The following is a 16421-nucleotide window of genomic DNA, read 5'->3' as shown; positions in this document are numbered from 1 at the left end:
TAAAGGCTAAGGTGTGTGGTTTGGAGGAGACATGTAGGCTGAGGTCGCTCCTTATTGTTCATACACCTGGGCTGGTGGGGAGTAGCAGTGATCCTTTCCTCTTTATATTTACTTTAAAGGCTAGTTATAAGTTTGGGCGGTCACCATTTGTGTTCTGTAGCTTTTCCTTATCTATGCAAAAAACAAGTTCATTTTAAGAAGTAACCGGTGTAGACACAAAAAGTACCATACAACAACATTTTACAGCAGATTTTCTTAAAAGCAGTACACGCTATTAACTATATACTGCAATTAGACTTTATAAAGACATTTCAAAGCTGAACAGCAGGCACATTTTAAGGTGATAAACTGTACGCATTTCATGTTCTCATGTTGCATAATAATATAATTGAACTTAGCAATATTTGCCTTCTATGGCACACTGTGCTTGAAATAAAGACTCAGACTGGTGCGTTATCATTAAATCTTCAATAGCTTTAATTTCCACTTTAATGTTGGGGATTAACTTCAAAAATCTAAACTGAGGAGTCAATTAGAATAAGAATTTCATTCCTCTGTGTAATAAACTTGCCATCATAAAGTACACCTTGATGTGTTTTATTTCTCAAAGTAAACCCGGAGGCATTTCCTATTGAGCATCATTGAAGATTTGTCACTCCTCACCTTAGCCTTGCCTCTTGAGAGGAGAGTTTTTACTAGATAGATAGAGATAGTACTGCTTTAAGTCCAGGGTCATTCCTGCTGTAAGGCAATGTGAGAACTCAAAACTTTACATATTAAAATATCTTTAAAGAGAAATGATAATGCGTTTTGATCATTTTTATTTTATATGTGTATACATTTATAAACTGATCTTTTGCACTGTTTTTTTATTATTAGCATGCTTTTTAACCCCTTTGTGACCAGAGGACATTGATGCTTAGATGCACAGTACAAGCTTAACAGCTTCAGTTAATTTACCAAAAACTCTATTAATAATTTGCATGATGAAATCATTTACATATATTTTATTGAGGACATATAATGTTTTATTTGGTATACAATTTTATTAAAAATACTCTGCTCTTTCCTTCTTCCAACTCGCTCATTCATCCCCTTCCCCTTCCTGCTTCCCTTTACCCTCCTACTTGCTTTTTTTACCCCTTTGGTTTTTTTTTTTTAGTTTCTCTCACTTTTCTATTGTCTTACATTTCTGGGTTAAAGTGATATTAAACCTTAAGGTGGGAATACACGATTAGAAAATCGACAGATCGGTCATCCAACAACCAAGTGGCGTTCGTTCGTTGGTCAAAATCGTGGCCCACATTAACCAATCTAAAAAAATCATTCGTCAAGCAATACATAGTGTTGACGTCTTCCGTACAGGTGGAAGTGATGCAGTGTGCATGTGACCTTGTAGCCACGCCCTTCCGGCCAGAACGAGCGATATACACAACCATTAACAGCAATGAGTATAATATAGTTTATTACATTACCTATATACATAAATATTGATAAATAAAAATATAATATGCTTAATTCTGGTTTCATTATTTCATTAGGTGAATCTACTTTTAACATTTGGATTTTTGTTCGTGTTTACGAAGATTCCTTGGACATAAACATCTGGGTCATCTTCTGTTTCCACTCATGCGTGATAGCGCTTGATAGATTTTTTTTCGTACGACCGTCCTACCACCGCATAGAAAATTGGTCGTTCGTATGCAAAAGTACAACATTTTTCACTGTTGTTCAACTGGATTTTTTTGTTCCCAATATCGTTATTGGTTATAAACATCCTGCTCATCAACAAAGAGAAAAACGTTTTTCGTACAATTTTCTTATTGTGTGTACAGAGCATTGCGTTTGTTTAACCTCTTGCTGTCCACCCATTGCCTATAAATGGCGGATGTGAAGCAGTGCCGCTGCAGGCGAACGTACCTGTATGCCAGCCCGAATCAGCGGCTCCTGCATGGCTCACAGAGTGTGCACCCGGGAGCCTGGCAATCCGAGTCTTACCCAGACTCTGCAGATCATATTACCGCTGTGTCCGGGTGATCACATGGTATTTTACCATGTGATTTATGTGTCCAATTACAGCAATAACAGTAAACAATAGAGAATAAAAGCAAGCATCGGTTCTCTCTACTCTCACTGTGAGAGCAGAGAGAAGCGATGCTGCAGGCTGCATGTACACTCACAGACTGCAGTGCCAGCCAGCCCAGTGTCCCTGATCACTGCCCCAGTGTAGTCCCTAATAAATAATTCATCCAGCACCTGTCATCTGTACCAGTGCTCACAAAAACACCACCATACACCAATCCAAAGTTCTGATCACCGCCATACCAGTGTCTTGATCATCGTCATACCCCATACCAGTGCCATGATTACTGCTATATGCTAAGACGCTGTCACTTAATACATGTGGCATATGCTCCCTATACATTCCACAACATTTCTGAACATGTGCATTCTGACCTTATAATTTTGTAATATTTTGAATCCCCATTAAACCTTACTGCGACATATCTCTGCTCTTTTATATTAAATGCTCAAAAGGGTAAAAAATGGACTATAATAATACAACTGTATCTGATAGTTCAGTTATAAATAGATTGCATTACAGATAAAATCTGTAGCCTGAAGGATTTCATTTTTATCAATGGCGCATCCAGCCTAATGTGATTGCTAAGGCCTCATTCACAGCATACATGCATAAAAACTGATGGAAAAACCTTGCAGTGTTCACTTGCAGAGACACAAGTTTACATCAGTTTAAGCGCGTTTCAACACTGCTGTCACATCAGTTTTTCTTTCTGCACAGAAATACGAAACATAAAACAGCACAACTGTTCTCGAAGTGCCCTGTTCACACCACAATGTTTATGTCATGTCAGTTTTTTTTCTATGCAGAAAACTGCATACACAAAAAAAATCAGCACATGATACCAGTGTTATGACATGAACAGAAAACATAGAGAACAATTGTTTTCTTTGTACTGTTGCAGGTCATGTGAAGAAAAATTCACATCTCTCATATGTGTGAACGTGGCCTAAGTCAACGCTGACAGGGCTAACAACTAAGGACCACTTAATGTCTCCTGAGAATCAGAGGGGTCCCAGGCTGTAACTAAGAGGAAAGATTGAGAGTCAGCAGCCCGGCAAAGTGTTGGCTGCTGACTCTAAAGGGAAAGACATTTATTAACCACTTGCCCTCCAGAGGACTTACCCCCCCCCCCCCTTCCTGGCCAGGCTATTTTTTGCAATACCCAGTAAAAAAAAATAAAAAAAATTAAACGTCTTCATAAATTTAGGGCAAAATGTATTCTGCTACATGTCTTTGCTAAAAAATCCCAATACGTGTACATTAATTGGTTTAGGTGAAATTTATAGCGTTACAAATGGCGGTATATCTATTGGAATTGTTTCACCAATACAGTGATCAGTGCTAATACAAAGCACTGACACTGTATTAATGACACTGGGCAGGAAGGGGTTAACATGTGGGGTGATGAAAGGGTTAATTGTGTGCTGTGTGTGCGCTTTACACTGTAAGCAAACTGCTTTGTATGTACAAAGCAGTGTGCAGGAGCTGACAGGGGAGAAATCTGTGCTTTTTATAGAAAGATCTCTGCATACTGGCACATTATGATTTTACCTTGCAGGGGGCTTTTTTTTCTTACAGTTTACTACTGCTTTAAACAAAAAAAAAACAAAAAAACAACAAAACAAACAAAAAAAATTAAAGCACACCCACCCCTACATCCCACATGCATGCACATACCAACACAAATGTGAGCATACAGCAAACACTGCAAATGTACAACACATATTAGGTATCCTTGGCACACTGAAGTAATAATATTGAGATCATTATTCATGGCTAACTCCAGGTCTTTAAAGTGTCACCTATGGAAAATTTGGGGTATTGTAGTTTGTCACCATTTTGGCATATTTGGTATATATTTAATTGTTCCAGTCTCATCTTTTACATTTTAGAGAAATTTCAGAAATGTTTTTGTGCTTGTGTACACTAAAACTAATTTGAGTGTATTGTTTTTACAGAAAATATACAGCTCATAAACAGTTACACGAATATAATGCAACAAACATTTTAACTACCATCATTTTTTTCTGTGGCTGCTCTGCTTTCTAAAAACATGTAATGTGCTGGAGGTTTAAAAGCATTTTAATAAAAAAAATATATATATTCTATTTTAGCATGTGTGTTAATACACAATACTCCCATGGCTTTTGGTGTGTCAAGCATATACAGGATTTTGATAAAGTCCAGCAATGTCTGCTTATTTTTTACTGCCTCTAACTAAAAAAAAATGTCCTTTTGCCCTGACACACACTTTAAATGTGGTAAAATGCTTTTAATGTATTTAATGATTTAGTAACTCCCTTAGTTATACTTTAGGAAATATTTTAGGAAACATAAATTTAGAGTGTAAAGAAAAGGTTCATTTTTAAAATAAAAACTTGCGGATAATTATCATCCTCTGACTTCAGGTTGCTGTTCTTACTTCAAATGCAAGTGGGAATGATGGACAGTATTATGAAGCCGGTACACAGACTTCTGTTCCTCATTTCTTAAACCATTGCATACGATGTGAGCAGACCTCCTCCAGCTCTTTAAAAAAGTTACGTCAGGTTATGATTTGTTCAGTCAGCTCAGGCTTTCCTATAGATTGGATTCCTGTCAAGTTTTCATTGAAACCAGTCTCCAGCATGTGTGCATTCTGAGCATCCCAAATACATACAAGATTTTGTTGCCATGCTGACAGGACACTATATTATTGATGCAGTTATATGAATGTGGAAAGCACAAATACAGAATTACTTTTCTTTACCTATTCCATTGTTTGTGTTTTTCTCAGGCTTGTTGGAAGGCACTTTTCAGAACCCACTTGAGTTTGTAAATTTAAAGTAGAACTATAAAGCAAAACATTTTTTTTTTCATTTTGGATAGAGCATGGGAGGGTTATAACCTCTGCAAGATTTTTTTTGCGAGATTTCCCTTCACTTCCTGTCCCATACCCAAACAGAAAGTGAAAGAAAATCTCTGCAAATTAAGGGGATTCCTTTGGGACCCCCAGGTCAACAGAACTAGTGTCCCCATTGGTGGAGTTCTGGGGACAACCCAAAATGTGGGATTTTTTTTTTTTTACTTTCAATGATAATGGTAAATAGGACAAATACAGTGGGTGAATCTCCCTAAGGGAGAATAAACAGCAATTAAAACCTAATAGTTTCCAATCCCTCTCCACTCTATCCAAAACTAAAGAAAAAAAGTTAAACATTATACCTTTAGGTATTCTTTAATGCTGAAGTCAGTCCTGAAATCAGGACACTGCCCAGCTCAAACTTGTTCAGTCACCACCTAATTGTCCCTTATTTATGTGAATCCCCTTTGCATGATTAATGGGAGTCTTTTTCAATCGGTGTCCCATGGAACCATAGGACTTCTACAGATGTTGATAAGGGTTCATTGGGCAGTGATTTCTGCCGGATAGAGTCCACATTCTTCCAGCATCAGCCTGTTGCACAGCATGGGACAGACTGGGCCTCTCATTTAACTCCTAGGTAAATAATGATTATTGGCATTAATGGTATTTGTCTTAAAATTAGAACTACATTTTCCACCAACATTAGGAGTATTCTTTCCAATTACCACTGATGCAATGAAGCCTTTCCTCTACGGACTTCTTTATGGACCACCAATGTAGGGGTCCTTCTCCCACTGGGCACCAATCTGAGGGGATTCTTCTTTACAGACCACCAATGTAGGGGATTTTTCTGCTTTGCCCACAAATGTAAGGGGGGCGTCTTTCTCAAGGCCAAAAATTAAAGTGGTCACTTTTTTGCACTGTCCAAGAAAGTGGTTCCTTTTCTGCTGACCACCAATAAAAGGGGGCATTTTTTCAGTGACCACTAATGAAAGAGTCACTTTTCTATTGACCACCAAAGAAAGGGGCACTTTTTCACAATCCCGTAATGAAAGGGGATACTTTTTCACTGGCAACAATGAAAGAATGCACTTTTTCTCTGGTCACCAATGTCAAGGAGGACTACACTAACATCCACAAAACACCAATGTAAAGGACACCACAATTTATATAGATTTATTTTGTGACCATTGTTTTAACAAATAATTCCATAATCGTTTCTTAAAATAATGTTGTGGAACAGAGTAGGGGCATTTAAGCACGATCCATTGTCGAATATGCTACGTATGTCACCCTCTACATTCTTTTATTACTATATCCACAGCTTGCTAATCATACTAATGTTCCAGGAGCTGAAGATTTAATAACTACAAACGTGGGTTTCTTGAGACCTGAAAATTATTTCAAAGATAGCTCAATTGTAAAAATGTTTAGAAAGGCTGGGCCATAAAAAAGAAAGAAGCATGCCTCTAAGGCCTGATATACACAGCAAAACAATGGTTGGTGAGAATTTTTTTTCATACTCTTCAGGATCTTTAAAGTCAGCCATACATTTTCTCCTTGATATGGCCAACAGAGATGTGGATTGGGAAGGGTGAATGAGCCATTCTTTTATTAATGGAGAAAAGAAATTGATCTCTGAGTGACTGACATGTGCGTCAATAATGCAAAAAATGGGAGTACTGGGGGAAGGTATTATAATACCACCACCTAGACAGAAGAAAAATTATACAACTGCAGTAATTTCAACTCAAAGTGAAGAAGAGGATGTTTAGGGCTCGTACATGCTCATTGCTGATAGTCAGGATCTCTACAGAGTAGACCTCCAAGCCAAAATCTAGCTAATGGGTAGCCCAACCCAAAAGTGTTTTTATTTTTTTAACTCTTTGGGTGGAGTCTTTTCTCTGTTACCCAATACTTCTCCACCAAAACCAACTGGGTGAAGCACTCTTGTAAATATGGCTAATAATCAAATTAACATCAATGCAAAACAATTTACAAATATTTCACAGGAAATGTTTATGATTAAAATCTACAAATCCCAATTCTCAGAGCTATGATGGGATACATTCAAAATGTAGTAGATTGTAAAAAGCTGTCTATGAACAAAATAATGCAGTTAAAGGTCTTACAAAACCAGTGAGCCGCACCACATTCGCTCTTTATTATACAATCCTGAAACTACTTTCTGCTTAAATTGATGCCAGGATCAGCAGTTTGTACGAGCTGATACAGCTCTTCAGCATTAATGTTTTATAATAGGGTGCTATTGGCTTTACTGTTACATTTTCTCTGCACTACGCTGGCTAGAATGCACTAACATCACAAATAGTTTAGCCTTTGCATTGATAAAGTCAGGGACAAAAAGAGATGTAATCTTGACATACAGTGATAAAATGACCTAGATAACTCAGTGTCAGAACATTCTCTGGATAATATCTCGGTCTTCCCATAGATATACTGAGTTGCATCATTCTCAGCCACTACTAAACCACTTTTATGTCCCACAGGTACCACTTTACAGTACTCATCTGTGCATCACTAACAAAGTCATTCCATAATACTACCCAGCAAACACTGCACCTGTACTAAACACAAAAAAGTCACTCAATGTACCTTGTATGTAAAAAGCAATAGTGGTTTTGTACAATTTTTAAATTATGGACACAAACCAAACATTTTTAAAAATACCTTTTAAGTCAGTTGAAATTGAAATAATACATATTAATATTCTTCTAGTGTTCTTTTGAGTAAGAAGATGTAGCTTTAGGCTCCTTTTAGGGAGTTCCATTCTCTCACTTTAATGAAAAAGGCCATTGTTTGCAGAACACAAATTCACACTTTACACAAACAAGTGGATGACTCCTTTGTTAAAGGATGGCCCAATACAAACTTTCAGTCAGACAAACTAGAAACTCAAAGCAGAAGCCTCTGTTGTGCTGTTTCTTTAGCTATCTCATAGTTCTCTCGGGATCCTCTCTCATGTATTAGATGTTTATTTGCAAAACAAACTGTATATAGATAAATTGTAACCAAAAACCAACACAAAATAGTGCAGTTAGTCCCCTACCTATGAACTTTTAAGTTGCAAACTTTCAAAGATACGAACATGCATTTGCATGTCCATTTATGTGAGTTAGTTCACATTTACGGCGTACATTCTCATGCGTGCATCCTCTGGTGGTGCTTCTTTGTACTTTACTGCACACAGTACTGAATCTTTATTTCAATCTTTTTCCATGTATTATTTTGGTGAAATGTGTTATAATTATAAACCTATTGTGGGCAGCACAGTGGCTAAATGGTTAGCACTTCGTCCTGGCAGTACTAGAGTCGTTGGTTCGAATCCCAGCCATGGCACCTCCTGCCTGGAGTTTTCATGATTTCCCTGTGTCTGCGTGGGTTTCCTCCGGGTACTCCGGTTTCCTCCCACTCCAAAGACATGCTGGTAGGTTAATTGGATCCTGTCTAAATTGGCCCTAGTATATATATGTATGCACGAAAGTAAGTTAGGGACCTTAGATTGTACACCCCTTGAGGGTTATGGACTGATCTGAATGTATAATATATATGTAAAGCGCTGCGTAAATTGACGGCGCTATATAAGTACCTGAAATAAATATTACAGTAATTTATTAGGCCAGTTGTGTTAGTTAGGTACCTAGACTAACTTTGTTGGACTTACAAACAAATTGTACTTAAGAACGTGCTCTTGGTACGGAACTCGTTTGCATGTACGAAACTTACTGACATTTAAAAATCTTAAAGTGCAATTAAAGGTGATTTTTTTTTTTTTAGTTTTGGATGAGTGGGGATGGATTAGAACACCTGTTAGTTTTTATTGCTGTCTGTCCCCCTTTTAGGGAGACTCTCTCGCTCTCTATTCGTCCTTATTACTGTTATCATTTGAAGAGAAAATAAAAGAAAATCCCAAATTTTGGGTTGACATCAGAAAACTAATAGGAGGGGAAATCTTCAAATGGGGACACTAGTACTGGTGACCCTGGTGACACATTGGGATTCCCTCACTTTGGAAGGATATCCACTCACTTTTGGTTCTATCAAAGAGGAAGTGAAGGGAACACCACCCCCCCCAATGGAACACTGATTACAAAAAAAAAAGTGGGTATAATGCTCCCTTACTCTATCCAAAATAAAATAAAAAGTTTTGCATTTAGTTAAACTTCAAAACCCATATATCGTCAGCAAATAATAAATGAAAAAACTGAAAAAGAACAGTATAGCTGGGCCAGGCAGTGCACTAGCAATTCTGCAAAGCCATTTTGTAATAGGCAGCCAACTCAGTAGACAGTCCTTTCTCAGCTTTGACCAGTTAGTATGCATTTACCAGTTAATCCTTTTCTGATTAAAAAAACTCAAGCATGATTGTGAGGTAGCTTTATTGCAGGCAAACACAATTAGGAATACAACCACTTTGTAAGTCACAGGCAGGGATAAAAAATGCTTGATTTGTTGGCACATGGTTTGCAAATAGCTGATTCCCTGATATTATTGCTCTTGTGCTGGTACACTAAACTGCATGCTAAATGGGTGCAAAAAAAACAAGTAATATTGACAGGACAATCTTTGCAACACAAAAATGGCCATAAAGGCTTTGCTGCAACACAAATGCCAATATTTGCCTATATGGCAATAAATGACAACATCATTCAGTATTCCAGCATTTACTTTCTGGTAGCTGTGCTGGAGGTCAGGGTTAGGTACACCAAGAGGAGTCCAACCAAAAGGAGTCCAACCACCTGAAGGATCCAGGGAACTACAGCATAACTGCCCATGGATGCTCCTACAGTGCTTCTTAGGGTGATCCCGCATGCCTGTCTTACTCATTGCGATCTAGCTTTTGCAATGTTCTGTTGATCACAGAATACATATATCTTTTGGTCAAGTCTCAGCAGCCTACAATAATTATACTTTTTTACACAGCCATAGATTGAGGTTTCCAAATCAGAGGACAGGATTTCTCCCACACTAGAAAAGATCCTCCTTCATAGCCATGTTACATTAGGAGTTGTGTGTAGTTCCTTTCTAGATTCATATAACATCATTTATATAAACGATAGTGGTTTCAGTACATTAACAGTCATCATTCAGATTCTTTTTGATATAACAACCCCCAAAAACAATGTCATCCTGCCATGAAATTGCTTCAGTGTTGTTAGGTATATTTGTTATACCAGTGTTATCTGTTATGGTCCTTTAGATCCTAAAATATGTTTATTCTAAAAATAATTTACAGTTGTTCCGCACACCTTCAGGCAAACTACAGTGGATTAATTTCATATATCATACAACATAGAAAAAAAAAACAGTTTCTACCATAATAGTCCAATACAATTTGATAAATGGGGCAGCACTGTGGCTTAGTGGTTAGCACTTCTGCCTTGCTGCATTAGGGTCCTTGTTTCGAGTCCTAAGTGGTGAACAAAGCCACTAACAGTGATTTTGAATATGTACCCAACCTAAGACTATACTGTGTTCTTTGTCCTGACTATCATTATGTAAACTTCCAGTCTAATCAGTCAATTCTGAAATAGCAAACAGCCATTTCTTATGAAATTATCAGTTGTTATATCCTAACATAAATACTGAAATACTTAAAATTTGCAACAAAGCCAGTGATTCTTCATTAGCACTTCTCATGTGCCAGCTGTTTATATACATTTCAGGAATACTCAAGAAAGAGGTTATAAGTATTAGATACAAAACAGAGTGATTTCACTGTCCTTCATTAGCACGTCAAACATGTCTCAAAGGTGCAAAAATGTGGAGCTACACATTAAAGGGTCAGTGAATCCAGACATGATATTTCAGTTGTAACCGGGTGCTAATGAACTAAATAACCCACAGACTTCTTCATGGGGTTCTAGCAGCAATATTTTTGTTAAACTAGGTACAAACAGGAAACACCGCTCCAGATGAGATCAATGTAAATTTAATAGTGTTGGTAGATCTAGTGTACGCCACAAAGTGTTGGTCCAGTTCCTGGTCTGGAGAAGCAGGTTTAGAGGAAAGCAGATGACCGCACTCCAGAAAGCTTTATTGTACCTCCATAAAAACACAAGGTGTTTTGGTTCAAAAAGCAGGGAACAGTTAACGCGTTTCACACATAACAGTAAGCACATGTTGCATGAAATGCGTTCACAGATTCCTTGCTTGTTGAAGCATGATACCTTGTGTTTTTATGGAGTTACAATAATGCTTTCTGCAAAGCTTCGACCCTTGAGTACAGTCATCTGCTTTCCTCCCATCCAGCAATTTTTCTGTGTTGGGAGTTCTACGATCTGCTGCACCCTATCACTTTGATAGATTGTGCTGCATTTTTTGTAGTAACAATACACAAAAAAAAGGGATTGCAGAGTAGTTTGTTTCCCACCTGAGTCCACAAAAACGATGGGCAGCTCAAGCTGTTGGCATCTTCTCAAAACAGAAATATGAGGTTGAGAGAACAGATGCTTTAGAAATCATTCAATGTTATTTACACAAAAAAGAGGTTTAGCATAATTACATTTGATGCACACTTACTTTTGTGGAGAGGTTCAGTACAGAGCCAGTCAGACTGCCAGAGGTGCACTTTAAAATTAAATTGTGAATATTTTCCTTAGCTACATCCTTATTACTGCGGATCAATGATCTCTCTGAATGTGCAGATGTTTGCTGGTAGGCAATGCAAGTCATGCCAATAAAGGTTGCTGGCTTGATTAGGACAGCCTCCAGTGCGATATTAAGGGAAACCTGTCAAAAACACATTGAGGAGCTGGTCAATTGCCAAAGTGTTTAAGAAATCAACACACTAAAATTACTTTATTTAGGGAAGCTACATGGACATCTGTTACTGCACACCACTTGTTTCAGGGCTGCAAGACAAACACATTATCTGACAAAATACTATTCTTTCAAACAAATGGACAACACAACATATTACTTTAGTTTTGAATACAAATGAACCACATTTTCATGGTATTTACGCCTTCCAAAATGTTATTATATTTAGAAAGCTTACACTCTCCAAACCCTTTCCTGATTCACTCAAAGATATCCCAGTGATCCCACATCAATTCTTAGCAGAGCATACCATGCTGTGGGTCAAACAACAAACATGGTTAAAAAAATCTGAAAAAAAATGTCTTTGCTATCCATGAGCTGCAGAATAATCAAAGACCTATGAAGGCAAATATAGCATGGCTTGTATAAGCGCTATTACTCACCTTTAGTGTTACAGTGGTATTAAACCCAAAAACAAAAATGTAATATATTGCAGCTTATCAATCATTAGATGTGACGGCTCTATCAGTTTTATTTTCTTAGGCTTTTTTCACCTGGTGATCTGGCCAGTAAGATACTTTCTGTTTTAGAGTGCCCATCTCTAGATAAAAGTAGCACAGGGGCACCTCTGGACAACAGCATCGTCAATCTGCTGGGAGGGGAGTGGCAGATGTACTAGCAGATTTAGATAAACTAACAAATTGAAGCCAATCTAATACTTTATAAGCAGTTACAAAGTTTTACAAAGTTTTTTTTCTTTTGGGATAAAGGTTTTAAATAGATAAATAAAATCTGATCATTGTACGCACCCCTGCTAGTGTTAAATGGTTTGTCTCATCTCTATAAACTGATGCATTCTGCTGGAAAGCTTGTTCTTTTGAATAACAGACTTACTGGCTGGATAGCCAGATGAAAATAGAAGAAAGAACTTTAAAGTATTGGCAGACTTTGTGTATATACAGTAAATGCAAATTCTATTTTAGGCTGACAATGCTAAGGCACTTCACCGCAGTTCTACTTTTTTGTAAGTCAATTCTTCAATATGTTTACCATCATGTGCCATTGTATACACCTTTCTTAAAACAATATTTGTTTGTGAATTTGTTGCAAAGTTTAATATTTGGAGACTCAGACAGTACTTTCCACTGTAGTCTGACAACACTAAGCCATTACCTTGCAATTAACAGCAGCATTGTCAGCTTGCAAGCTCATTAGTTGGCCATTGGCTTGCCTATCTGATAGATCTGGGCAGCCTGGTGGCCAACTCATACAGCACACAGGCTGATAACACTGCTGCGATTTGCATGGCAATGGCTTAGTGTTGTCAAACTGTAATAGCTAGTACACACGATAAGAAAATCGGACGAGAAATACCGTTTTCAAAGCGATCAGCTGATAATCTGATCATTAATACACAGCTTTTCACAATAGTTCATGCAAAATTATCCGAAGAGACAAGCACAATTTTTTTCTCATACGATTTGATAACTGATTGAACTATTTTTGTTTAATCAGTACAGTATTCGCCTGTACAAAATCGAGTGACCAAGACCACGCATGCTCAGAAAAAAAATAATACACAATACATCACTTCTGAAATTGTATTCTGTTGTAAGAGAAATTTCATAACTTTAGTAACCTCTTCCTTTTTTATATGAGTCTAACATACAAAAAAAAGTACAATCATTCATCTGATATTCTCATCGTGTGTAAGAGGCTTAACAGAAAGTGCTGTCTGGATCTCTAGGTAAGAAAGTTTGCAACAAAAGTGTATACAATGAGACATGATGCTAAACATATTGAATAATAGATTTACACTTAAAGAACAACGTTAAGAAAAAGCTGCCAATTAGATTTGCAAATATAGTTTTAGAATTCCTATAATTTCATAGAAACTTATATAATTCACATTGTGGATAAGTTTGGGTTGGAGCCCAGTTTTTTGCATTAGCTGCCATGTGCTTCTAAGAGAGGCTGAATAATGCCGGTTGCCAGTATTCTTTTATGGACAATTAATGGGAGGTCAGTTGTGTAGGAAACTATCTCTGCTCATAAGACCATATCAATTAAGGCCAATGGAGACAAAATATAGTTTGGCTTGTGTAAAAGCTGTTAGCACATTTTAAATAAGTTTTTGAAATGTTTATATATATATATATATATATATATATATATATATCCATGATTGCTAAATGGGATTGAAATATGATTTGGGAGTCGGGACTGTTGCTTTTTTTCTATTAATGTGCCTACCTCATGAATGCAGAACACAAAAAAATCCCACCTGACAGTAAGTTAACACTAGTAAGTGGAAATCTATCTAATTTATTTGTCTCACTCCTTCCATTCTTCCTTGCTCTTGCCTGGTAGTGATGGTACATGGGTATAAGGAATACACAAGGATGAGTCCAGAAATGTTATCTCGGTAACTGGACCACATAAACTTCCTGGATTAATATCTTCTTAATAAATGTGTAACCCCGGGCAATGTTATTGATTGCAGAACTCTCATTGCACACAATGTCGGCTATGGATTATGCAGCTATGGCTGACTTTACACAGAAGCAATCTGGGAGGTGTAGTTTTGAAGAGGATTTGAATTATAATCATCTCCGGGCCACAACTACAATGCCTAAGTAAACCTGAGAGCAGGAGGGGTCAGATATAAGGAAGAGCCCAGGAAAATGTTGGGGCAGTTGGGGGGCACGTCAGCCAGAGCAGGATTGGAGAGAAGATGCTGTACTGTGCCCAAGCAAGTGGGCTGCTGTGCTGGAGTTTGCTGGATGCTAGAGCCAGGAGGCTGAACCACAGTGTGTCTGCTACAGGATCAGCAGTCCAGGGACTATTTCCTGGCGCTGTGGTGACCCGGTACATTGTCATCTGGAACTGCCGAGAGGGTCGCCATCACACTGGTTGCCAGCATTGCTGTACCATAAGACAAGAGGCCCCAACCAATAGACTGTCAAGAAGGGAGTTGGTGAGAGGGTCTCAGACCAATTATTAAGTTGTAAGCACTTGCTAGCAAACTATGGCCCCAGATCCATTACTAAGCTGCATTTGCCTGTTGACAATGCATAATCAGAGGTCCATTACCTATGATGCTGCATGCATTGCACAGCCACCTTAGGCAGAGCCCTATATACAGTAGCCTGGAGATCTGTTCTGTATTTCAGAGTACTGATATTGTTATTGCTTTCAAAATTGACTGTTACTGCTTAATATCCTAGCCCCCCTCAGCTGCTTCATCTGGGCCTGCCTCTTTCTCTATACTCATTGTTTCAAAGGAGTTTATTCTTTTACTAAATCCAACATTCATAATATACTGCTGCTATACTCCACCTGTTGACTGTTTTTAACTATAAGGGTCCATGCAGTAGTTTTTTTGGCAGAAAAAAAAGTACGCTCATATAGAGCATTTTTGTACAGGCGTTTACAAGCGTTTATGAGCATTTCGTGTTTTTTTGTGCCAGAAAACTGCTCTCAAGGATGTAAACCAGAATGATTTTTTTTTATGCCATTAAATGCTGAGCTTAAAATATGCCTCTAAATGTCCTAATGCTATTACTCTGTTCTGACTCTCGTGACTCTCCTGGAATCTGTCTCGGCTTGTGACTCGACTATTCTTTGTGTTCTCCTTTGATCTGACCCTCTGTTGCTGAACCCGGCTCGTGACCTGTGATTCTCGTCTGCTGTCCTGTACCGTTTTGTCCCGTTGTTGTCGACCCGGCCTGCCTGACTACTCTATTGTCTTTTCCACCAGCTACACGCCATTGGCGGCGGCCATTACCGCAACTGAGGTGTCTCAGGGGCTGGGACCTGGTTCCAGGCTGCGTCAAGTCCATCCCCACCATCAGGGGCCCTGGTGAAGGGCAGCCTGGGACTTAGACTCCGCGCCCTGAGGGACTTCGGTCTGTGGGTGGTGGTTGTCGTCTGCCAGTGCGTTACATTGTTTAGGCCTGCCTGTCCGTTCCTCAGCTCCTGCCCTGACACTCCTATAGACAAAACACAAAACTCTTACAGAAGCAACGTTTTTAAAGTGGAGTTTCACCCAAAAGGGGAAGTTCTGCCTTAAAGATTGATCCCCCGCTCCCCATTAAGGATTGGCACCTTTGGGGAGTGGGGGGGGGGGGCGGGTACCTGAAATTGATGGGTACCAGCTCCCACTTTCACTGCGATCGCCTAGGCGATCGGAAGCAGAAGTTGTCCTTCTACCCTCCCTCCGTGTAGTCTTGTGGGACACGTGACAGGTCCCAGAAGACGACAGGGCCATTCAGGAAGCGAAGCTCTACTCGCGCATGTGCAGTGGGCACCCGGCTGTGAAGCCACAAGCTGTCACAGCCGGGTGCCCACACTGACGATGCCAGCACCTGCAACAGGACGGCCGGTGAAAAGGGCTGCGGCGGGGCACCGCAGGATCGTGGGACAGGGGAGTGGCTGTTTTTTTAAAAGTCAGCAGCTACAGTTTTTGTAGCTGCTGACTTATTTTTTTACAGAGTGAGTGGAACTCCGCTTTAAGCTCAGTGTGCATGGACCCTGAAGATTAAAGCCTAAACCTTGTCCCTTTGCCTGAGAGCTCTCAAATGACTTAGTCTACCCTGCTGTTTGTATACCCCTTGTGGTCACTTGGGGCATAATATCTCATCCGGAGAGCTACTGTTTATGTTCTTGAGGTCACAGTGTAAGCTAAAATGTGATTTTTCATAGGCA

At 38.8% G+C, this 16421-nt stretch overlaps 1 protein-coding gene across 1 annotated transcript in view; it reads right to left on the bottom strand.

The window, feature by feature from the left end:
• The window catches only part of LOC149451697 (adhesion G protein-coupled receptor A3-like), an 892717-nt gene that overhangs the window by 579479 nt on the left and 296817 nt on the right, over window positions 1–16421 (bottom strand). Inside the window, exon 12 of the mRNA XM_089690279.1 lies at window positions 11475–11684. Coding sequence (XP_089546405.1) covers window positions 11475–11684 — 210 coding nt within the window. The remainder of the gene's footprint in view (window positions 1–11474; window positions 11685–16421) is intronic.

This window comes from Staurois parvus, unplaced genomic scaffold (genome assembly GCF_062004578.1).
Source record: "Staurois parvus isolate SC_StPar_1 unplaced genomic scaffold, SC_StPar_1.0 ptg000525l, whole genome shotgun sequence".
Lineage (NCBI taxonomy): Eukaryota > Metazoa > Chordata > Amphibia > Anura > Ranidae > Staurois > Staurois parvus.
This window is presented reverse-complemented; position numbering and strand designations above follow the sequence as displayed.